The sequence below is a fragment of the Thunnus thynnus genome, chromosome 12 (genome assembly GCF_963924715.1).
Source record: "Thunnus thynnus chromosome 12, fThuThy2.1, whole genome shotgun sequence".
In the NCBI taxonomy this organism is placed as follows: Eukaryota; Metazoa; Chordata; class Actinopteri; order Scombriformes; family Scombridae; genus Thunnus; species Thunnus thynnus.
The window spans coordinates 23,217,195-23,243,729 of NC_089528.1; the positions used below are offsets into that span (position 1 = coordinate 23,217,195).

General features: G+C 39.1%; 1 protein-coding gene across 12 annotated transcripts in view; it reads left to right on the forward strand.

Moving 5' to 3' along the window:
- LOC137194475 (receptor-type tyrosine-protein phosphatase mu-like) overlaps nucleotides 1-26,535 on the forward strand; it is a 168,629-nt gene that overhangs the window by 54,598 nt on the left and 87,496 nt on the right. For all 12 annotated transcript variants that reach the window (XR_010930971.1, XR_010930972.1, XR_010930970.1 and 9 more), the window contains exons 3-7: nucleotides 1,334-1,608; nucleotides 5,205-5,283; nucleotides 7,151-7,266; nucleotides 9,279-9,453; nucleotides 17,165-17,458. Coding sequence is in view for 9 of the 12 variants with exons in the window: in XM_067606392.1 (XP_067462493.1) it covers nucleotides 1,334-1,608; nucleotides 5,205-5,283; nucleotides 7,151-7,266; nucleotides 9,279-9,453; nucleotides 17,165-17,458 (939 nt within the window). In the remaining 3 variants the exon portion in view is untranslated. The remainder of the gene's footprint in view (nucleotides 1-1,333; nucleotides 1,609-5,204; nucleotides 5,284-7,150; nucleotides 7,267-9,278; nucleotides 9,454-17,164; nucleotides 17,459-26,535) is intronic.

The window sequence follows — 26,535 nt, forward strand, 5'->3', positions numbered from 1 at the left end:
AGCATATGAGACAAGCTGGTTTTGAACTGCCCGTGGAAAGTCTTTCCTTTGTTTTATGCGTGTAACTACAGTCATTGTGTATTGGGCTCTGACCACTTCCAAAACGCGGGTGACCTACGCTCAACCATGTACCTGAACACCTCCTGTGTCGACACAACAGTTCACTTGCTGCTGCTGATCTGCTAAATGTGCTGATCGTGCTATGTTTTCTCAGAAGATTTGTGCTTTGTCTGTAGTGTAGGTAATATTATATGCTCAGTTGGTGTGGTCTGGTTAGGTGCTAATGTGAAAGGTCTCAGCACAGTCATTTACCTGCTTTCTGCAGACCCTTTTCACAACAGACATTTTGACTTTCCAAAGCAGCACAGATGTAAGTAATAATGCTAACGATGGCTCCATTCCATTAGATGTACCAGTAAGCCATGTCAATCACTGATTATGCACAATACCAGCAACTGGAACTGGCTCGTCTAAATGGATTGCAGCCATGGTTAATATTATTAATTCCACCTGCACTTTTCCTGTTTTGACAAGTAAAAATGTCTACAGTGAAAAGGGTCTATTAAACCTATATATATAAACCTCAGGACCTTGCCAGTAATAATCTGTAATTATAAATAAATAAGTAAAGAATCTCTCATAATTGTCTATGAGATCTTTCTGTTCTGTCAACCACCTGCCTCTAAAAACCAACAGATCCAAGTTAGTTAAGTTTCCAGAGACAAAACAGGGTGAAATCCATACATAAAAATAAATACATAATATTGCAGGTCTTATTCAAGTTCTCAAGGTATTTTAGTACTCACTGAATACCACATTAGCTTTTGGCATCTTACTTTAAAGATACATCATGTGATTTTCTTATTCCCACGATACCACGTTTGGTTGGGTTAGTTTGGAGAAATTTTGTTATTTGGAGTATTATTGAAGAATAAGCTGGTGAAACAGGGCAGTCGTGTATCCTTACATCGACAGATAGCAAATTGTAATGATGCAGTGTCTGGGATTACATGGAAAACAATACCTGCTGGTGTTTTCGCATACATCATATGGCAATGATGAGAAATTTTTTTTTAAAAAAAACAACAAAAAAACTCAAATAAGTTTTCTAGTTTATTTCAACACACCTATAGTGTAGGACAATACACTGAATGATTATGGCAGGATGTTTTACTACAAATACGTACTGCTTAAACTGATGATAGGAATAAAACCTGCAGTGCCTCTATTACTCCTAGCAGGTTAAAACAAAGTGCAGCAATAATTTGTTTTACCCAGAGCCTGATAAATAATCATATCAACTAACGACATAAAAATGTCCTCCATGTTGCAGGTTCAGCCTTCCTGATGGTGAACACATCGGGACGCTTTGCAGGGCAGAAGGCCTTACTGCTGACACCCCAGCTGAAGGAGAATGACACCCACTGTGTTATATTCCACTACTATATCGGAGGCAGAGACAACAGCCACCCAGGCCACCTAAATGTCTATATCAAAGAAAACAACAGCCCCATGGGGATGCCTGTTTGGAACGTGTCTGGTCCAGCCTCTCGTTCCTGGGGACAGGTAGAGCTGGCCATCAGCACCTACTGGCCCAACTTCTACCAGGTGAGGAAATGTAGTCTGATCCTAGCTCTCTTTTGCATAATGTTTCAACAGAAAACTAGGTTGCTCATTGTAAGCAGCCTTTATTGTTCAGCCAAAGTCATTAAAGCCTGTTCACTGGGTGGAGCAAGACAAATTTATTATTTGAGAAGGCCCAAACAATCGCACAATAGCCCATTCAAAACACCTAAGATTATTGATTTCTCGTGCTACCTCAGTATCCATGGTAATCTGTTCTCTCTCCTTCCATCTGAGCCAGTTCTCTTTTTCCATTTCTGAAAACTCATTTTCACTTACCAGTGCACATGACTGCTGGCCGGGGCAAGGTGATTTCACACTTGCCTGGCTATTAGTCTTCGCTGGGCTTGTTCCACGAGTCCACCAAATGTTAATTGATGCAGAGAGACCCCTTAACCTCCCAATGGGAGACGGTCCCTTGGTGAATTATTTCATTATGGCCTAGCAGGGCTGGTCCACAGTGGAGCAGAGGGGAGTCATCCTGCCTGCTCATCATATCCACCCTGATAACTTAGTTAACAAGGGACACCGCTGAGTTTCTCACTGCTGAATGCAAGATAGGAGCTTTAATGAGAGGCACATGAAGAGGTGGAAGGCAACAGTTGAAAAAGACAGAATGTGCTGCAGCTACACTTATAGTTGCTGCTCACTGACGAAAGGATGATGACCTTTGTGTGACATAACAATGCCAAGTCAGTCTGGGCAGGTGTTTTCAGGATGGCCACTCAAGATTGAAGGAGTCTGACTGTAACAGGCGTAAGCATCAACTGTCTTTGACTCTCTTTTGAAATTAAAAAAGAAAACTTGACACTCAGCTTTGCCCCATGAATTTGAACCGCTTCGACTTGCATTACTGCTTCAATGCAATAGGCAGTGTACGCCCTAAGCTGCATGTTGCTTTTGAATTCTATGTGAAATTCAGTGGCGGTTTAACATCCTGGTATGTTGTTTGCTGTTTGTTTCAAGAAATTTCTGCATGTACAGTAGTCTGAGCATAAGACCCAAAATATGACGCATGTGCTTTCCAATGTGTTCAGGGAAATTCCCAGCATCTGTTGCCTTTCAAACCCCAGTGGAAGGTCTGTCTCTGTTTGTAACTGTTCCAGGCCCAAACTGACAATATGGATAAATGCAAGGATGCTAATGATCTCAGCACCAGTCTCAGTGAAGAAAAGAGACCAATGCTTGAAATTGTCACTAATTAACAACATAGCGCTAATTATAGGTATCTTTAATTGCATAGTAACCTACGCAATTGTCAAAGGGAAGCCACCTGATACTTGGAAATTATTTTTTAATTACCGGTAAGGCTTTTAGTCATCATGAGCCTTTCAGCCTTTGATAATTACTCTTGTGGCAGGTCATCCCTAAAACTTTTAATTGAGATTGTCACACATTTACAAAACTGCTGAAGCTTGTACAAAACACTATAATTGTCAGTAAATGAAAAGCATAATCTATATATGCCCTGCAAATACTGTTCAAAATACTGTATATACCCTGTGCATAAGATGAAAACCCATTACGTATCCTGATATGCAGTAGTGCACCAATGAGAGAGAAAAACCCAAATGTCCTCATCTATCTTGATTTCAATACAGTAGAGCCTATGGCAGAGCTAATCAATCCTGTTGTAATGTAGTACTTAGCCATGTCCCATAGGGATAGCCAGTGTGGTGATGTAGACGTTGAATGTTGGGTTCACTGTCTGTCTCTCTGACAAATGAAAATGGTGAACTTTCTCGTGACATCAACTGCTTTAGTCCCATGTGAATATTTTCACTCTGTGGGTCAGGCCCAATTATGCACTGCACTATCATTGATGTTGGAATCAATTATATCAGAGCTATTAGGCAGGCTGACTGATGTCTGTTGCACAAACAAAGGATTTCAATTAGAGAGTGGGGGCCAGTTCATTTGTCTGGTGGCGATATATGGAGTGGTTGGCCTTTTAATTTCCTTTAAATTAGCCTGTAATGAGGCCATAATTGGCACCCAAGACATTCACTTTCATATTTCATGAGACAAAAAAAGAAATTTATAATTAGACAGCCTTATCTGAAGGCATCCTGCCTCCCAGATGACAATGGTAACTATCTCCGCCTTCACATTCCTAGGCTACAAAAGGAATCTCAGAGATGTATGTGTGTGTAGCCTAGCTACAGCTTGCAGGACACAAGTTTCTGGTTGACACCATATGTGGAACATATCCATTAATGTACACCTTTCACTGGAAGATATACGTTTATATTTAGGGAGTAATGGCATGCAAAACATGTGTAGTGGAAGTGTGTGGTGTAATAGGTCTCTGCACCACACCCTGGGTTTTGGGAAGGGACTGGCATTCTGTTTCCCTTTTTATCACACTGCAGACCAGTGAGTACATAACTCTGACATTCTGCTGGGACACGCCCTCTGTCAGGGCTTAGGGCCATTTGTTTTGCAGGAGAATTTGACCCTTAAAATAGGGTCATGTTAGTCCTACACAGCACATTTGTGCTTGATTTTTGGAATTTTTTGTTGTCAGATATAGTTACAAGCATGCCAACCAAGTAACACTAGACACAGAGCAACTGTGAAATGCAGCAGCAGTACATTCTCATAAAAGAAGTGTCCTTAAAAGCCTTATTAAAAGGTTGGTTCACCAGAAGTACAGGGGGAAAAAATTGTATTTTCACTCTTACCTTTTATTTTCTATAGCAATGCAAATAGTTTTGATGGATTTTTTTCAGGATTTGAGATTTATGCATCACTGTTACTAAATATTTACATCTGCTAACTGCCAGGTGTAACTGTTATGTCGCTTACTGAACTAAATAAAAAAAGGTAAGATTAACTTGCTAATGAGTAGAAAAGTGAATAAAAGATGTGATGGAATATCCTGAATAGCTCTTATATTAAATTTCACAAAAATGCAAAATGTACCTCACATTGCAAAACATTATGTCAGTAATGTTAGAGTAAATGGCCGAATAATGCTTACCAGGTTAGCGTAGACATTTCACCCTTATTCTACATGAATACTACTAACTATGAAACAGCACACATTTCTCCATGTTTCATATATAAATAACAGTTGTTTTCTAGCAACCAACTTATACATTACTAAAGTCGTCACCAAATGAGACATTTCTTAAGGGTAAACATTGTATTGAGGTGAAGGCAAAAATATCAGTGAGGCAACTTTCAAAACCTGGACCAATAGAATAAGATGACTAGATAACTAGAGATAAGTGAGAAATATGCTTTTGGGGAATTTGGGTGAATTGACCCTTTAAACATTTATCAGATGTTAGGTGTCTCACCCCCCGTACACAGTATGCTTGTCACAGACTGTGCTAATCATCTGAAGGTTCAAACTTAATTTAACACTTGCATGTCATAACACCTATCAACTGTGACATATTGTGGAAATAATGTCAGTGGCCTGCAGCTGCGTGACCAGCTGCAGCCCGGCTAAGAGCAGATCGCATTAGCAAGAGCTAGACTTCACTGTGCACACAGGCAGTCCCATTCAGGTGCTATTTGAAGACATGTGCCCATTTATCATTGGTGTTATGAGTCTTCTCTCTCCTCCTCAGATTGTGTTTGAAGCCGTAACCTCAGGGCAGCGTGGTTTGCTGGCCATCAAAGATGTCATGGTCCAGGGCCACCAGTGCAGTAAGTCCTTTTTCTCTTCACCATAAAAGAATATCATCAACAGTCATTGTCCTTTCAATGACACCCTTCCAAATACCTTTGTTGTTGTTGTGTTCAAGGCCTCCTAGTGAAACAAAGGGCATTCAAAGACTATGCTACAGTCAGTCCAAAGTGTAAACCTCCTTCCTCCTAGCTCCCTTAAGATATATGAGTATACAGTTGACACACTGAAGTGTGCTTAGGATATAATGTTGGAGTGGCTGTGTTAAATCTATCCTTTGAGAGATGGGAGAAATACTGCAAAAAAAAAGGGAGATGAAAAACAAATACCACCATACAGCATGGTGCTGCTTGTGTTTGGATTCCACTATTTTTCTCCTCCCTTAAGGATATTCAGTAAAGCATCTCATCTTTCAGATGTGCAGAGTTCTGCTACCCTTACTGAATATAAGTACAAGCACTTCAGAGTGCAGTGCAGAGCTAATGAACATGTAATCACTGGCATATTTAGAATTTTTCTGCTTCAGCTTTTGGGAAAGGCTGCTGCTGCTGTGAGTACAAAGATGAGGGCTCTTCATGATTCTACATGTCTATGCTTTTGAGTACTGAGAGTCATGTTAGTCCATATGGCACTCCTTAAGTTTATACTAAGAGGTTTTCACACTCTGCAGTCTAAGTCTAAATCAATACCCCACAGGTTTTCATCAATTGATTTATACCTTACTCTACCCCTCATAACTGAAGTATCAAGCTCTGATTGTTAGGCGCTAATGACCTGGTAACCATTTGAAAGCGGCCGAATTCCTACAAATGTTATGTCAATAAGATGGATTTATATAGCAATAGGTGTTGCATATAAATGCATTTGAGTAAATCAATGAGGCCTTGCGACGTGATGAATGTTTAAATGCGTAAAAGTGTGAGCGGATCAATAACCCACTCAGTGGCAATTGGGTTTCTTTGAGTGATAAGCAAAGTGATCAGAGCGACTCCTCAGTGAAGCACAGCCAATTCATTTTCTATTTATACAACCGTGTGGTATATCTAGCACAAAGGTGTGATTATGCCACTGGGTGGTCTGCTTCTCCTTCTATCATTAAAGAAGACATTAGCGATAAGAAAAATAGATTTGTCGTTTTTGGTACTGGATGGATTGACAGGACAAAGTTATAAAAGAGGTGTAGTTCAAAGACGAGGTTATATAATATTAAATAGAAGTGAAAGTCTTGATGATGAAAGTGATAGAATTAGCTTTTGCCAAGTCTTTAGAGATTTGGTTATGTTTCGAATCAAGGTCGCTCCACTGAATTGCCCTATTTTTATATGCAGAATAGCGGTACTAATCAAAAATGTTCTACATAAGTTACTTTCTGTGGACTATCCCAGGCAGTGAGCATACTGATAATGAGCACGCTTGGAAAAGAGAATAATGCTTTTGGAAAAATCCCCTCGATAAATGAAAGGATGCAGTAAAGAGACAGCAGAAACAGGCATTTCTGGTAGATGCAAGAATGGCATCTGGTGTCTCATTTTAAGGATTTAGGTGGAATGTTCCTCACAAAATGATGTTGGCCTCAAGCATAGAGGACAAGCACATTAGACAACATAGAAATAAAGAACAGTGTCCATTCAAGGCTACTTCTTCAATCAGGTCTCCAATTTTACATACAAATCTTGGCACAGGAGTTATGAGGTGGGTAGCACAATTTGTGGATGAATTGGCACAGTAGTGATGCAGGCGTTGAGTGGCTACTCTAGCAGCCAGTTCTGGCAATTCATTCTCATAAAGTACAAACCCATTTTAGGCAAGCTGAATTCTGAATCTCAGAATGTAATCTTATGTAACTTCTATTCCCCTGCCTGATAAATATTTACCTTTTTATCTTAGTGAACACACCACACTTCCTGACTATAAAGGGGGTAGAGGTCAATGCTGGACAGACTGCATCTTTTCACTGCACCGTCAATGGACGCAAGAGGGATAATTTCCGCCTCTGGCTTCAGGTGAGAATCGTTTTTACCTTTTTCCTTACATTCTAAATCAGAGGCTAGATCTTCTGATCTGGAGTCAGCAATGCTGCTGTTATGCCACCAGGTATAAGAAGGCTGCAGGTCTATGTCATCTTTAAATGGGAAAACAGAAACGCAGCATTTAATGTAGCAGTTTCTCCAATGCTACATACATAAGATCAATCTCTGGTTTTAGGGGATAACAATATTTATCATAACTGGAACGGTATGGAAAGTAAAATCAGGCCAGGTGGATCCTAACCTTAAGACTAATTACATAAGACAAAATGTAAACAGCTGCTCTATACCACAGCCATGGACAGTACTTCTTTCCAATTGGCTTGTAGATGTCTGTTCAAAGTGCGCATCAGGAGACCTCAAACATGCTGTAGTTCAAGTAAACAGTTCAACCACAAAATCAAAATCAGTTTGCAAGGTATAATAAATTGTTGGTAGTTGTTGAAATGGTACTTATGTTTCAAGCTATTTTACCAGTTAACTCAAAACTGAAACCAACTTTACCATGGGTTAAACATACTGCAAACAAATGTTAAAATAGGGCTGTAGTCAACCAAAGAAAATCTTGTTTGACTAAAATCGTACATAATGTAATGTACTGGGACAGAGTGCACAGTAAACTCGGCAGCCACACATTTCTCTGTTCTGTTTGTGTCTTCAGGTTAGGCTAACCCATTGTTGCTAGCTTTGGAGCTAACCCCCTTCACTTTTCCAGCATTTGGGGAAACAACAGACATGACCTTTTAGCATTTATTAACTGACACACTGTTGTTGGTTTTTTGAATACACCCCCATTTTCACAGGTAATTTGTTAGTCTGTACCTCTCGCTGCAGGAAATAATGGATTACTCCTGGAAAGCTATTGATGTAGTACTTTTCTCCTTATGAAAATAACACAGAGATTATTCGACCAATGAGAATTTAGTCGGACGAGAGCATATCGACCAACTAATCGACCAGTCGACCAGCAAACTACAGCCCGATGTTAAAACTGCCTTTCTAGTAGTGTATAATGCACATTGCCTGATATTAGAAAACAACAGACAAGGTAGAAGAGAACATGTGCAATGGGGTGTTAAATCATATTCATTTGTTTTAAATCTCTTTATATTGTGGGAACTTGTCTTGCATGATTGCTTGCTTAAAGTTCTTAAGGAGCCAAAAGCTAATGCCTGTCTGCTAGCCTCACAACCACTTTTAAAAGTATTTTTTCAGGAAATACAAGTAGTTTCTGTAATTCACTGTATAAATCATTTGACAAATTCAACAACATTCGACAACACTCACACATGCTTTATTGTGCCTTTGTGTTTGAGATTTCACCTGCTCACCAGATTTCCAGAGGCCTCTTTGTCTGGGAGGCAGGGGATTATAGTTGTTTCAGATCACCGCAGTATGGTCTTAACCTATATAGATGTCGGCTCTGTGGATACTGTGTACTATATCCGGCACAACTGGGCTGCACAGCAGTCTTGAATTGACCTTGTTCTGAGCAGCAAAGGTAGTGCATCTGGCAGACATAACCCTGCCGGCTCTGCTGCTAAGCACACTGTCACATATGTGATCAGTGGGAGCATGACGCTGGGTAAAGGTCCTCTGCCAGGTACTCCATCATTTTAACAAACATGTCCTCATTAGCACAGGAGCTGGAAAACAAACATTAAGTGAAGTCCCCCGATGACAGTAATGAAGAAATATTTCTAATGAACAAATGTCCCCCATCTGCCTGCTGTGAGGGGTGACAGCTGGGGAGAGCCCACTGTGTTTTTGTGTGTGTACATGTGTGTGTGTGTGCGCGTTCCTGTGTGATAAATGTATTCCTACTATCAGCCACCAATGGGAATGATAGGACACAAACAAACATGCACAAGAACAGACAACAAGTACACGCAACCACAGTTTCTGAAACACACAAGGTCAGGCCACTTTGCTTATTAAACCCTTCCATTTTGGAGGCTCACTTGTGTGTTTGTCTCGGTTCCAAACAGGGAATCGGTGGACGGGAGGCCCCAATGAAAGCCACTAAACCTTGGAACAACCGGCGCTTCATTGGCACTTTTGATGTGGAGAACACAACCAAGGGCGACTCGGGCCGCTACCGTTGTATCGTCCACTCAGACAAAGGGGTTGGAGTGTCCAATTACGGGGAACTAACCATAAAACGTAAGTATTGGTCCCAAAGCGGAGAGAAGCACAAACAATGCCTATCTGAATGAACACAGCACAGACAACAGGAATGTTTTCCATCCAGATGACCTCCATGCATACAGCAAAGTCAACAGGAGATAAACAGGAAATGCTGCTGCTCATAGATGAAAATGTCCTCTAAGGCGATACTAAAAATACTAGCTTTTTATGTTGATTTGTTAGTCAGAGGACTTTAATACTTCCTCTGTAAAGGCTGTCCTTGACTGAGCACAATTCCACCTAAAAGATCACAAAGGCAAGAGGCACCAGGGTTTACAGTAACCTCACTGATATTTCACTCCTGTAGTCATTTGATATGAATTTATGGAGTCGTCTGAAACTAAATCCTGCAAGGCCTCACTTTCCTACAGCCCTATAGCCCGGTAATGGCCTTCTATATTTCTTCACCTCAATTTTCTCCCTGTGCTCTCAATTGAATTTACTGCCCTGATTTTTTTCTTTCTTTTTTTTTGTCTCCAAGCTTTATGTGATTGATAGGTTTAATCCTGGCTGTCCAGATCGAGGTCTGTCAATCATGTGAGAATGGCCGGGCCCAGACACAGCAGAGTGAAGAGGGAGATAAAGTCTCTCTGCCCAAGTGTATCAGTGGGTTTCAGCGGTGTACTTTAAGAAAATTTACTGACACTGGAGGCACTCAAAACCACACTCGTGCATAAATTCAGCAACACAATCACCTGCGCATCCTTGCACTTACACATACTCGCTAGACAGCAATATTTTTGGCGCTTGATGCTTTTGATGTGTTACTAGATACATTTTTACTCAAGACAAACCAGTTAAGTGTAAAGTGCCTTTGTCATAAATATTTAAAATACAGTAATTTTCTAGATTTAAGCATTTATCAAATCTTGTAATGAATCCCACTTTAAATTCTACAGAGATTTCACACCTCGATGACTGCAACATAAGCCAACTCGTCAGAGGAAGAAAAGAGGCGTTTTCACGGTTATAAGTGTCACACATAAAAAAGCTGATATCTCCTCTTATCGTACCAGTCATAAAACACGTGCTTAACCCTTCTAGCAATGTGTCTGCAGTTGTAAATCCTCCTTAAATGTGTATTCACCATGTCCGTGACTCGTTTTTGGAGGAGTGACCACGGAGTGATTCTGTGGATTATGAGCCTGTTACAGTCACACACCGGCTCTCTCAACCACCACCCCTCATTTCCATACACTGCCTTTTTCTTCAACATGAGGGAAGTGAATGCTTGATTATCCCAGATAATCACTTCTGCCTTTCATGCCAGTATTCACTCAGATTTATGTGGAAGTGCACTGCATGTATTTCCAGAGCGCCATACGGATTGGCCCGCTGCAGCCCCTTTCCCATGCCCCCTATGTGATGGGCTCTCTTGTAGTGCAGCCAGTGGTTCTGAAAGGGGGATAATTACTCCCTGTCCAAGTGCTGGCTCTTTTCTTGGCCTGGTAAGAATCACCTGGACCATGCAAAGTGTTCGCTGAGCTCCAACATAGTATTCTAGGCCATGTTACCAACTCAAGGCTGCCGAGGCGTGGCCTTGTCAGCACTAATGAGAATAGCCACCAAAAATCGAAGGCTAACCAGTCACGCTCGTCATTTTCCTCTGTCTACCTTTTCTCATATCAGGGGCAGATCAATTCTGTACTCACAGCAGCCCAATTAGGAGAGCGGACAACGTAATGAGGACCTCTTGCATCTTAACAAGAGAGGCTCAGTGGATGTAACGGGCAAATGAAAGAAGGATTTATAAACAGTCAGGTATAACTAATCTAACAACAGAGCAGAATGGCAGCTCTTATTATTGCTCTGTGTGGTGAATGGCAAATGGGTGGCGTGTGCGTGTGTGTCTGCAATTGTATAAGTATGCGTTATTTATTTATGTGTTGTAGTGCTTTAATGATTGGTCGATTAATCTATAACTCAATAGAAAGAAAATTAATTGAAAATTTTGAGAAGCGATTAATCATTTAAGTCAGTTATTAAGTAAAAATGCCAGACGTTTGCTGGTTACAGTTTGTCAAATGAGAGGGTTTGCTGTTTTCCTCTGTTTTATGTTATTGTAAATTATATATTAATATACAGTAATATATTTAGGTTTTAGACTGTTGTCAGGACAAAAAAAGCAGTTTGAAGACTGGGAAATTGGGAATTTACATTGTTACTGTTTTATGACATTTTATAGACTAAATGACATCTACAGATTTATTAGTAGTGAAAATAATCCTTAGTTGCAGCCCTAGTATGTTGGTTGTCAGTGTGTCTTTGCCTTTGGGTGTCGGGTCCATGTGTTGCGTATGTATGAGTGTGCATGTGTGTGATTGCGTTCTGGCAGACAGGCAGGTGCTGCAGTAGAGGAGGACACAGCTGTCGCCAGGCCGTTTGCCTGTCTGGTCAACATCATGACAACAGATGCTCACTGACCCTCACGTATGGCTGCTACTGTCATCTGCGCTGTCACCCATCTCCAGCCAGCACGCAGTTCAGTTCGGTGCCCAGGGTCCCACTGCTACGAAGCTGCCTCGTGAGGCTTAAACAGTGGGAAATGAGTTGTTAATATCCTAAAGTGTTCCAGCACTTGAGTGTATTTCACACCGGTAATCCGTTTTTTTCAGTGCGTCTGCTATGGCTGTTGAACAGAGGATTACTGCACCTACAGTACCTACTATTTCATCAGTGTAAGCTGCTGTTGCTTTCGTGAAGCAGCAACTTTTCGAAGTTAAATGAAATGCTTATTGCTATACATAACAATACATCATGCTGCTTAGTTGTACTGCTACAGGAGTGGTCTCAAGTGATATCAACAGAAATAAAATTGAATGGCAGCAGTGGCATTCATGTCTTACACTGCTTGAAAAAAGCATGTTCTTAATATAAAATTGATTGATTGGATAACTGAAGGGCTGTTGCTTGATACCTTGTACCACTTGTATCTGACAGTATGACAGTCTCACAGGTAATTATGTAAGATAATCACAGATTTAGATCAATCCAGATAATCAAAATATATAATAACTGTAGTGGATATTACTCTGTTGGATTTTGTATTATGTTGCCAAGTTTCACACACTGTGAACCAGTCATACCTGAATCACAAGTGCAGAACTTCGTCAAATTCGTAGGGCCATTTGGTCCTGTGTATCACAAAGTGTCATGGTAACAACTACATACACTTGCCTCCTCTGAGGTAGGATTGATTTTTTGTTTTTTTTTTTTTGTTGTTTTTTTTAAAAATTAAAATATGCTTAAATGAAATTCCTCAGAGTACTTTTTGTAAATGTACACTGTAACAAAGCATTTTACTATTTTTTTTACAGTGTCACTACCGTAATTAACTTTAACAGTTCATTGCTAAAAATGATTACAGTATTCTGCTGTAGTATGTGAGGTTTACAGTTTGATACTGTAGCTAGGCCTGCAGTAATATACAGTATTATTACAGTGTTGCTATTGTAATCTACATGCATGTTTCTTACTATAAATGTTACAACAACTGAAAAGTTTTCTTCTTATTCATATTAATAAAAACAACTATAAATTGCAGACATATACTATAAATAACAATGTGTCTTCAATCTTAATGTTCCAGTAATGAAATCAGATCAGTTTTACATTTAAAAACTCATAACCCTTAACATCTATCACAAAAGAGGATGAGACAAGTGACAGCTTTATGCAACCGAACATTTATTCAAAGGCTTTCAGATATGTCAAGTATATTCAAGTATGCATGTTTGAAAAAAACAATTCTCAAGTTTCATGCCCTTTCAAAGGGGTCAATGTAAATCTGTTAATTATAATATCCTGAGCTGTCAGCAAAACTTAATCTTGAGTCTAAACAGCAACTGCTTTACAATCTACTGTTTAAAAATATAAAAGCACAAATAACAGGATACATAATTTTTAACGCCTTCAAATGTCCTCTGTTTTAATTGGCAGAAGGTCAGCATACAGGCTACAAGGTCACAGCTCACTGAATGAGAAAGAAACTAGAATAAAAATCAAGCACAGAGTAAGAGAAAGAGAGATGAAATGATTGAATGGCAGAGAGAGAAACATTTTAACAAGAGGGAAAACTAAGCTTTATGAAGTTACATCAAGTTCTCTAGAAGAGTGGTGACAAGGAGACAGGCGAGCTCACAGAGAAGTGAGCTCGCCTGTCTTCTTGGCATTACTTTCACCGTTGGCCTCTGTTCCTCTCTCAGGGTTAATCACAATGAAGTACCTGAAAACATCATGTAATAAATCACCTTATATGTCCCAGGTTTTAGTACAGCTTGGCAACAAACTAAAGTATGTTTGCAGCAACCTAGCTATAGCTCAGAAACACACTTGGGTTGAGCTAAGATACCCAATATAACTACTGGGGGTTCAGCAGTAAACATATCTTAATCAACTTGCCTTCATATCTGAATAAACTTCAGTTGTTAACTTAAATAGAAGGCTATTATTAATTATGAAATGCAAGTGGGATAAACAAGGTGAAGGTATAGACCAGGCCGGACTAACGTTAACATTAATTGACATATAGTTCAAGAGAATCCAAAATCCAATCCCATCCAAATATAATTTTTAAACTACACTTGCAAACTTCCAACTGCTGAAGAACACTACCTGAAAATGCTCCCTTGTGCCTGCCAGGCGCTTGCTAGGATTATATCAGTTAAATGTTAGCAAAAATTAAATGTAGTCACTAATTGGGTAACCAGTTGCACAAATGTAATTCTATTTTCTGAATAAGATGTTACTGACCTTTCTATTTGGTTTGATTCTACAAAAGAGGATGAATGATGATTATTATATGATGTTGATGGTTGCATGTGGCTTCTGTCCCTCCATTACTGCAGTGGTAAAAAATGAAAATATTGTATTTTATCGTCAAATCTTACAGTAACCTGCTGCTATTGTCTTTTCATGGTTTTGGCTCCAAAAAGCATCAACATTTATAGTATTTTACCATATTTAGAAAAAACAGTACCTTACTGTTAGAATTTGGCTGTATTTTATGCATATTATATATGTATAAAGGCTTTATTTATTATATTGTAGTAGATTAGTTTAAAATTTGTTGTTTAATGAATAAAGTTGCCTATTATGCCTATTATGAAATAAATGACATGGTCTCATAATAGTATATGTTTTTAGAATATTAAGAATACCAAACACCACTGCAATACTAGATTTTTTTTAATACAACACCACACTATGAGGGATAGTATTACAGAGTGAGCCTGTTTTCTGTTGTTTAAATGAAACTGAGCATATTGCCACTTAACTCAGTTAAACCCCTTTTAAGACAGACCATAAAAGTCCATCAAAACAAGCCAATGGGTGAACCCAGATTTTGGATCAACTCATTCTCCTGTCTGGCTCCAACATGCAGACTGGTGCACTGCGTGTAAGTCCAGAAGAACTGCTGGATTAGCTGGTTCGCTTTAGGTGATGTTTGACAGCAACACTGGAAGCTTGGATTAGAAGGACTTTAGGGACCTGCAACAGAGGTCACTGTGGGGTAACCATCTGCTTAGAGAGAGCCTCCAATTCTCTGTAGGACACCTTAGCCTGCTCCTAATGTGCCTGGAGACCTCTCTCCCTCCATGACAACTCCATGAGAAGCAGCCAGGCGACTAATGGCATTATTTTGTTACATGTGTGTGCTCATTAAAGTTACTCACCGTGGCCTCTGGGATGTGTAACTATTGTAGTACGTGACAAGAGTAGATTCCTAAGCAGTGGGTCAAAGCTAGCTTTGTTGACAATGGCAGGTTTTTGGTTGCACCAGGAGACCATGTTCAAAACATGAAAAACATCACAATGAGATAGAGGAGAAGGACTTGCTGTTGTTGACACTATAGTTAAATGGTAACTGGAGGAAATGGAACATGGAATTAATAAAATAATAATAATGATTTATGTTATTAAAATACCATTGGCAACTTTGCATGATTAAAAAATCATTATATGACCATTTATTTGCGTTTTTGCTAAAGGTGACTTAAAAAAGTAAAAATGAAAGTGCAGAACTAGACATCTAGACTTGATAAGTTTCCATTTACAGCCCCCTCAAATGTTACTGCAACATCTCCTTACATGCTTATATGAAAATGCAATCCAGAAAATATCCGAGTTGAAGTAACTTGTCTGACATTTCAAGAAGCCCCATTAAACCACAAGGTTAAGCAAGATTAGACAAATATTGGTGACATAACAGAGAAAAAGTCATCTTCAAGGTTCTCATTGAACACTGTAGTTGTCTGAATGAGATTTATTTGTATTGAAACTAAAGAGCTGAAGATTTTTTTCCTACAAATCCAAATGAAAAAAATCGAAGGTTCAAAAGGGCCCATAAAAAGATTTATTTCTAATGGTTATACTATTCATGTTGGAGTTCTCACCTGTAGGTCATCATTAAATATCTGCACAATAGAGTAACTGAAAATGTTGTTAACTAACCAAAGATTTTAGTTCCCTATTATTTAAAAATAACATGATTTGTTTTAATTGTGTACTTTCAATCATCTCACATCAAGGTCTTGGCACTTGCATAGTGAGTCTCATTGAAACAAAGTCTGCTTTACAGATGAAGCTCCTCACAATGTTGGCCCTATTGAGTGTGCAAGTATTAATAGTTTAATATTGAAATACAATTTTACCATGACAGGTACTCCTTTTGACAATATTGTAGAGGGTAACGCTTTTTGACAGAGTTTGATTTGAACAATTACAATAATTGATTGATTGAATGACTTCTTCAGATCAGTGAAGCTATTGCTTCATTGCTTATTCTTTTAGGGATTAGTGCACATAGAATTACTTGCGCATCTAAAACCAGAAAAAGGTACAGTCCCTACACACCCAAACTATATCTCCTACAAATCTCATTTGTATGCAGCTATTCTGTATTAGAAATTATGTTTTGGTGGAAAAGCAATGCTGATTGGAAAGCATTTTTCTTCAACTTGTCAGACAGAATATTCATATTGGGCATATTTGTAAGACATTCACTACCAAATTGGTTACTACTGTACAATACATGCACATGATAACTGAATTGTTGGAATAACTAATTTGTAGGAGAATGATTATGTTGTAAAAGTAAGAATAGGTATCACAGTGTGGAGTTATGTTTAAGGGTTTCTAATCAATGCTGTATAGCTTTTTTGATAGAATTACAAAATTCCACAAAAGTCATGAGTTGAGAGATTAAACCAGCTCCTGAATCAGACGAGAAAGATAACAACTGCAGTAGTTGTCAATTACCAGAGGCTTTTCCATAGAAGTGATTAAAATCAATATGTTGTTCAAGGGCCAGCATTTCCCAAGGTCTGGGTCACTTCATTTAGTCCTCTGTTAGAAGTTGCAGTCACTTTCAAAATGTGCATGATTACAAAACTCACTCAGTGTACTCCCGATAATGAGATATTTCATTCATTGCACTGGAACTATTGATTGTTATGTGGCTCTTCTTAAAGACCTTGATTATTGGAAAACATGAAGATATTCTTCATGTGCTTGAAGAGGATTTTGATGTGATTTATTGTTTAAAAAGAACAAATCGATTTGGAGCATCTTGTTTGCTTGGTATAAGCATGTATCTACATTTTTTGTGGTAATGTCAGTGCTTTGTACACAAATTAAAAATACATTACTTTCCTGTATTGTGAGGACTTTCTTTTTGTTTCCATAGAGCCCCCAGTTCCTATTGCACCCCCCCAGCTCACTGCTGTCGGTGCCACCTACCTATGGATCCAGCTGAACGCAAACTCCATCAATGGGGATGGCCCAATCATCGACAGGGAGGTGGAGTACCGCACTGTGTCGGGCACCATGTATGACCTGCAGCCTGTAGACAAGACCACACACAAGATCGGCCACCTGGACCCTGACACAGAGTATGAGATCAGTGTTCTGCTGACCAGACCTCTGGAGGGAGGCACTGGAGCACCTGGACCCCCTCTGAGGGCCAGGACCAAATGTGCAGGTGAGGTAAAAAAATATAAATACTTAAGGAGATGATACACTGTGCTGTTTTACAGTGTCACATGAATAGACTTAAAAAAAACAAATTCATGTCGGAGGTATATGAATTAGTTGTGTACAGTATGTTGTATAACTTGAATACATTTCTAAACCAGTATCACACACAAAGAGAGTGAACTATAAGCAGATAGAAGCACCTGTATCATTTATTCATGCATTCATTTTTAAATGAAAAATGTGCTGCAAAGGGCAAATTGTATCTTTTTGAGTTGAATTTACACTTCTCTTAATGTCCAAACCTTGGTCACCATGTACACTGAAAAGCACCTAAAGTTGTAAAGCATCAAATGAGACTTAAATGATTTGGCAGGGAATTTTCTATATATTTCTTGTTGTCAACAAATCTCATATGCAGAGCAAACACACAAATTGATCATACTTACAAGTATTGTATGTGCATCCAAAGCCTGATATAATCAATCCTATAGATTGTTCATTCTATAGGTCAATCAGTCTTTTAAACACTATCATCAGTACTAGATACCAGACTAAAAAAAATTGTACCACAACTAACAAATCCAGATCAAACTAGATTTATAAGTCAAAGACAGCTTGTTGATAATGTGAGATGAACATTAAACATTATAGAGACAGCAGACAGAATGTCCCTGTGGGAATGGTTACCCTAGATGCTGAGAAGGCCTTTGATAATGTCCTACGGCCTTATCTATTTGAAATCTTAAGGAACTTTGGTTTACACACCACCTTTATAAATTGGTTGAAAGCTAAGTATAAACAGCCAAATGCCAGAGTCAGAGTTAATGGGGTAATGTTTAACATCTTTCAGATATGACAGGGGGGTCCTTTATCTAATTGATTTCTGTTCTATGTCTCGAACCACTGGCAGTACATATAAAGTTAGAACAGAAAATAAAAGGCACATATACAGCAGGAGAAAATTATAAATTGTCAATGTATGCAGATGATATATTAATTTATTTATCTAAGCCTGAACAGTATATTCATATATATATATATATATATATATATATATATACGATGACAGTGAGGAAAGTTCCGATTGAGTTTGCCTCTAAAGCCTTAATTTCTAAATGCCCTAATCGGGATCAGCTCATCTAGCTGCAAATCTGTCTGCAAGTGGTTCCAGGCTGCAAGGGCAGAGAACATAAAGGCCTGTTTGCCAAATTCAGTGCAAACATTAGGGACAGACAGATGCACTGATTATGTTAAAGGACAAAAATGTCCAAAATACTGCCATAAAAATATTATTTATTAATATTATTTCCCACTTTCACTGAGTTAAATCTTCTAACCAACTTCAGTTCTGATCATCACTACCAAATATTCATTAATTTTCAGAATTTTAACCCTTTAAATGCCAGTTTGTTGGTATGCCACTGTTGTTTCTTACAGAAACCCCCACCCCCACAAAAAATGTATTATTTTGTTTATACACTGTATACTAATTGCTAGGAGGATTTTTTTTTTTTCACAGTCTGGGATATGTCAGTGATCACTCACACACACACACGCACACACACGCACATTGATTTCTCCATACACACACACAAACACCACACTCCGACATCCATATCAACATACACACACATCATTTTAGTTGCATACATTTGCTTCATTGGCCTGCAGTGCTCCATAATACAGCCGCAGTGCCCCTAGTGGAAACCAGGAAAATAGCATGTATTTTCCCCATAAAACAAGCTCAATCTGTTCAAAAATTTTAAAGTCAGGGCTCTAGATTGAAAGCTTGATATAATAGAATGCATGATTTTATGCTGTAATGGCCGTGAGATTAAACATTACCGTTTTAACGGGTTTAAATGGGGACATTTTTGTCCATAAGATCTGAGTGTCTTTATTTTGGCTACGCAATTTATTATAGACTTATGATAAGAGCTATTATAAGAGAGAGGTTGTACTGTTTGTAATTTACATTTACAAACAAATCATTTCAAAAAAGATCCCTATTTTTACAAATTACCCCCTGCATTTGGAGCAGAGGTTGACTGCAGCTCACAAAAGCTCAATATATATCGTGGTCATTTTACTAACAGGTAATTGTTATTGTAGACAAAGCCCTCAGTGTTTTCATGGTTTTCGCTTATAGGTCTTAATTAAGATTTGTGGCATAAATTGTCTCTTTTCTAAGTAATGTATTTACATTGAGCCACTGGAACAAGTTTAAGTAAGTTAAGTAAGTTCTTTTAACTTCCTTCGCTATTTGGAACAGCTGTGTGTCACAATAATTGATATGATTTATAGTTAGCTCCAGACTGCCACATGGTTAACTTTGTAACTACTTGTTTATTCAACTTAATTCTCATTACAAAGGCCCTGAAAGATTCTTAATTCCTCACCAACACAGATTGATATCATGTGTGAAGCAAAGTGGCACCTTAAATTTCGATCATTATATTGCTGCTTTACTGTAGGCATTCAAACTCAAACATGTACTGTACATAAACACTTTGAGAATACCAGATGATATTGTACAAATTGCCCTTCTCACAACATTAACCAGCTAAATTCCCATGCTGTTCTAGGATGCCAACTAGGGGAACAAAACAAACCTAGCCTCAGCATTTTCCTGGACTAATGCTGTTTGGTGTCCAGAGAAATGCTGATGAAAATGAGATTTTTCTCCCTTCTCTACCCAGGGTGTAACCCTCTCTCCCCACTGTGAAGGTCATGAGCTTATTCATTTTTAGTCTGGCTGATAGGGATGAATGGCCCTACCTGTGCAGCCTTCTGAGCCAGGCCCTGCTTCTGCAGGGGTCCTGCCCCTTGGCCACCCCGCCGGTCACAGTCGAGGAGATTGATGGCCCCGGCTCCTGAAGTGTGTTTGAGGAAGCTGCTCTTGATCTTGTCCGGCTCTCTGCTGGTCTTTCCCACTGACAGGCTGGGCCTCAGCAGAGCTCCTAATAGAACGGTTAAGACTCACAGGGCTGTGTGATACATCACTGTTGATACAGACAGACCCAGAGACTTACTCCCCCTCTCCCTGTACTGCTATCGAGAGGCGCTAATGAAAATCTGTGGCCACTTTAGAGCACTGTCTCTCACATAATTATTCATAGCCATGCCTTGGTCACTTTACAAACTGAGCAATGTTTCTGATGACAAAGGATGTTTTAATTCAATCTTCTGTAAAATGGGGAATGTATAATGCAAGGACGCCACCAATTCAATTCAGAAGCAGGAGGAAAAAAGGAGTAGCCTTGAAAGGTTTTCTTTCCCATGAAGCACTTCCATTACTTTCCTAGTGAACATCAAAAGAATGTCTTATCCAAGGCTCTGTGATTGCTTTAGGGGGTTATTTGTGAGTTTCAAGGGTTTGCAGAATGATTAAAACAACATTTTGCTTTTGCATATCCTGAATGTAGAATTTCATCTTGGTAACATTTGTCATTTTCCACGTTCCCTGCTGACTAAAATTACTCAGCATACATTTTTTGAGCTAAAAGAGAAACATATTTGGTAACTGCATTTCTCTTTCATGTCAAATGTTGGTCTGTGTAAAGTTGTTTACCACTTTGGAGTCCTCCACGCTTGGTAAGGGTTACTTGAAGGAAGACATTGTATTATCAGGTGGTGCCCTAGGATCACAGCAGGGTGCCCTGCATTTCAGCAACACTATTGAGAGACCATCTCACACAGAGAAACCATTTCCAGCCCACATGAGGAAGGCAGATAAGCAAGCCTTAAACAACCACTCCTCTGCAGTCTGAGTTGTACTTCAGATCTGTGTGGGAAAATATTTGCCACAGCTTTTCAATCTTCACATCATAATCTGCTTTGGGTTAAGACATTCGAAGACACATTCGATACTTAAAATTTTGATAGTTCACATTATTTAAATGCTTTGTTGCTCCACTAAAACAAACACTCTCAAATTTTCTCTTCTTGAATTTCTCTTCAAAAACCATTTGAAGTTTATTGAGCAAGAGTAGGGTGGGCACATAGCATGTTGTTCCACACTTGTTTCTGATGCAGCAGAGATAATACTAGTTTCCATGGTAGAAGAACAGTCTGTCCTGTGTGCCTCTTCTCCACCCTGTGGCCTTCGCTGTCCCGCTGGCTCCCGGGTGCTTTATAAATGGCAGTACATGTTGTCCATGCTGGGTCCAAACACCTGCTCAGACTCCAGCCTCTGCCAACTCCACATCTCCATCTATAAGTTCTCTCCATCTGCGCTCCGGTACCACGTGGGACTAGTCTCATCTGTTTGTTTTTACTTTGCCATTCTATTACACTGAGTGCTATTAAACACAGGGGAATCAGCATTAATCAGGGATCAGCCCTCGTTTAAACACTCGTTTATAACAGTGGAGAGTAGGGAGGAGCTGTGCAATTATGTTAACCCACACCAAGGTTGGTTATTTGCATTTAGCCTCCCCACTTTCATTTGTGAGAGACCAGGTCTGTTATGATGCAAATAAGAATGGCGCCAGTGTCTGGCAACATGAAAAAGGTAGTAGTGGTTGAATCACTTTTTCTGCAGTACAATGAATGTTTTTCCTATTGTAGAAATTCCTGAAAACCAAAACCATCATATACAGTGGGGAAAGGGGGGTTTCCAAACATGCTTAGGACATGTTTTGGAGAAAAAGAAAAATGAAAAATTGAATTCTCCTTGAATGCAAAACATTAAAATAAATAATTATTTATTTAAGCTTTTGACGCACAACACAGACTCTAGAGGAGCTGCAGTAAAACTTGCAGATTAATAGTTAATGTATTTATATCCATGTTGCAAACACAGCAACAAGTCTGTTGCTCTGTGTGTATGTGTATCATAGGCTTTAATAGAAAAATCACTTTTTTCCAGCTCCAGTTGACATTGTTGTAATAAAAAACAAATATTCTTTTACAAATGCTAAAATTTTTCCAATCAAAATTAGTTCCTATAAAAGAATTTAGATTAGTGTGCTAAAAGGTAGTGTTGCTCTTCAACATGTAGCTACACCTATCACATGGATCAAGTGTAAACAGAAATGATTTTATTATCTGCAATGAGACACTTATAACTAAAATTATTAAACAGGACATGTAAAATGTTGACAGAATCCCTCTTGCTAAGTAGACAAAGGATATAGATTATCTTTGGAAAGGGGAGTTATGATATTCAATATGGCTACAATTAATATTTAAAGCATTCCTTTGTACATACTGTCACTGAGTCTAACACATATGGATGCAACGGCAAAAGGAATGAACATTACATTCTTGGTGCAGTGTACCATGAAGACTTACCATGAAGTTATCCTGAATAGAACAGAATGTGAAGGTCTGTATTATCCACAGAAATCTTATCTGAAAAATACCAATATCGCCAGACCTTGAAACCTTTATGATTCACACACAGACTGTGGAAAAAATGTCATGCCCATAATGTTACATGAGTATTATGAGTATGATGTGAATCATATAAGCTGTACAGTTCGTTAGTTAATGCCATTCCTTTCTTTATGCCATTGTTCAACTGTCAAAGAGGACTTTGAAAGGTGCAATCTGCAGTATAAAAGGACCTCTTTCCAGTGTGTTCTTAATTTGTCAAGGAACCATTTACTTTCATAGACGAAAAGACTTGACTTGAGGACAGTTAGAGCTTGGTACCACTTGTGAATATTCACTCTGACTCTTTTTCGCTTTCGTGAATTTGTGTCCAGTTTTGGTGCAACTCTGGCAAATACACATGTCAAAGTTCATTTTTGTTGAAATTGCAATGTCAAAACATTATGAAAATGAGGTTAGGATTGACCTTTCTTCCAGGAAGAATTGATTGTTCATGGCCTCCTTTATTTACTGTTACTGCGTAGTTAAAGAATAAAGGAACCAGCGTAGAAAGGTTTATGCATCACTGGCAGTAAATCCAAAGACATGGATAGAGGCTAAATACAATAAAATGTTTGCTAAGAAGGTGTATAGTTTTCAGCTAGTGGGATGCTATTGTCAGCCTGCCAACCAGACAGCCTACATTATTTCCAGTCGCACTTAAGTGTGTCAGTATATTTCACCTTGGAAATTCTTGTCTAACAAAGCTTTAACATTTTATAACAAAAGGAGAATGATGATCTGTCAGGTATAACTGCTATTTTTTCCCTTTATAGCTTCATGCATGTCTACAGGGCAAATTTCCTCAGCAAGGTCTAACCCTTTATGATGGTTGCTTCTTTTTTTCAAAGGCTGAGATTGAGCACATCTGTCTCTCTGGGTTTAAAAGGAAAGGAAATTGTTTGCTAGGTTTGATGTGTCTAATTAATGCTTTTGTTGTCTTGAGGCATGAATAGAAAGCCACTTCACCTCACCATCTGAGATAACATTGGTCTGGTTTGTCACCCACAATAGCTGGCGGTCATGTGACCTATAGGGTTTATATATTGTCTGTGGCAAGGCGAATGAAACGCCTTGCTTTGAGACCCATTGAATTTGTGTTCTTTTGTCAGTCAGAGAAAACGGGGTAGATTGAGTCTGTAGTGTGCAGGAAGGTTATAGGAGGACCACAATAAAAGTCTTTTTATCACAGGCAGTTGGAAGTAGAATGGCAAATTGTGTTCTATGATATTGGCTCTGCAAAAGGCAAATTGTGTTCATCTCAAGGACACGTCTTCAAACAACTGCTGTTGGAAAGGGGAGAGACTTTGCATTTATAGCTGTTTCATTATTATTATTTCCTGCATCTCCATCACACCAGCTATCTATTCCCCAAACACTAAGGAGTTGAGACTCTCAGAACAGATGTGCACAAACAATACTCTGGCGACATCCACATAAACTCAGTCTCTTCTTACTCTAGAGCTGCCTCTTCAGCTCCTCACAAACAATTATCATTGAGGTTGTTTGTCACCTCAACTCTTAAGCCTCAAGAGAATGATAAATAGCAGTAGTTTAGTCATGCTTGGCAAGATCCTTTTTCTGCTGTATTTAAATTTGAACTGAAATGCTTCTCAAGGTCTTTAAATGTTTCTATTCTCCATGTTTAATTATTCATGGTCTATCTGCTGTAATTTTTGTCACAGATTTTCTCCATCCTTTTGCTGAATTATAGATGTCCCGTTCCCCTTGCTAGGCGTCCAGGAAGCACTCATTCAGTCTGGTTGTATAACTCTAACTCAAGAACATTTCTGTGTATCCTCCTCAACTAAAGGACAGGAATGTCAGGAAGGCTGCGATTTATTCCCTGTATTCGCCCACCTAGATGGCTAGATCTTAGATCTCATATATCTCGTAAGTAGGTGGCTCAGAAAATGCAGCAACCATTTCACAAAGTCAAGCGCTTCACTTTGATTTACACTCAGGGTAACACCCTGAGTTGAGTGCAACACATGCAGGTTTTTGGCGACAAATGACAATGCCACACAAGCCATCTGGGGAGTGTTGAAGTTGAAGAATCACCTTGGTAACCTCCCACTGCTCCTGTGGAGATTGCGTCCCTGTCGGTAAATGAGGGCTTGTGTTCCTCTTTTTTGTAAATTCCTAACCACAGGCATTTTCCCCAGGAACCTAAACACAAAATACAAAGCCTGGTCTGACAGTGAAGATGGGTGTGTGGGCATGTGTATGTGTTTAGACAGGTGGGGGAGGAGGAGGTCATTCTACCTGTCACTCTGACCCCAATCACCACACAGCATATTGGTGGAAACAAAATGAAAGATTGATTAAACCAGTTCCACCTCCGCTGCCTCTGCTGTTCCCATCAGCTGGCTGTCCATTTGTTTTCATCCTGTCAATGGACTTGCGCTTCCCTTCACCTTTTGCCCCTGAGACACACTTGCTAGGTTTGTTCTTTTAATCCCTCTAAATAGTCAGGGATAGAAAGGACTGTGCACTGACATTCTATACCCTGTTATTTATTGAGTTATTTATTCCATTCCCACTTGGTTAATCACATTATTAGACACTGCAATCAACAAGTGCAACTCTTTATGACTTGCAGGTACCTAATATTTTAGCGAATTGGAAAGAGGCTATTTGGTTCTCGTAGAAAAGTCTAGGAGTAATGGAAATATCACCTCAAGTACTTCACAATTATACTCTGCAGCGCAGCACTTACTTTCTTTCGACCCCACTAAATGCTACTGTCATGATGAGTAAACTGTAGAAGCCCTTTTAGCTGTAGTGGGCTCTAAACTACTACACTGTCCAGTATGTGGCAAAACATGAGGAGAGGGAGTAACCATCATTAGTTCTTGAAAATGACTGATTCCATGCAAATATACAGTATATGTTGGATATTAGGGTAGTAAATGCATATATCATCATCAGTCTGGGTTTCCATGCTTCCCTACAATGGCAAAAAGCTGTGCTTGCTACTTGTATGTTTAAAACCCTGTACCTAATCAGAAAGTTGCACCTCTCCTTCTCAATGTCATAAATCAGTCAAACAAGAACACATGTCCATCATACACATAATGCTGAAATGTGAATAGATTACTCCAGAAATTCCAGTCTTAAACTTTTCTCTGATGCCTATTGAAGATAATGCGTCTATAAACCCAGTCAGAGATCAAGGCCCTCTTTTTTTTTATCTAGATCTTGTCTCACAATCATCAAATTTAGGTGCTTTTTTCAGAATCAAAAGTAATCTACTTGATTGTTGCCTATACTGTGCAAACAGGAACTGCTAGTAGTTGTAACTGTCCTATGAAAACCATGCATCTAGAAGAAGGTGAATTTTCACAGCCCATAAAGAAACACTTAATCCTTGAGTTCACCTGAAAAAATAAAAATCACTGAAATTGGAGATATTTGGTTTTCTTCAGTGACACAAGGCAACATGACCATAGTGCATCTTTCTAGTCACATAAATAATAGCCAATAAATTATAAACACTTCCAAATTTTTCTCAGTTTCTGTACTCGCATAGTTGTTGCTCGTTGGCTTTGTAGGGGAGGCCCAGGGTGGTCGATCATGAACAAAGACAAACACTGACTTGGTATGACTTGACAGTCTGGAGTCCTGTCGTACATCATCCTCCTGTGCTGGTAGAGTGTGTCTTACTTTCCCTCTCCCTTTCTATTCAGTGCTGTGAGAAGGAAG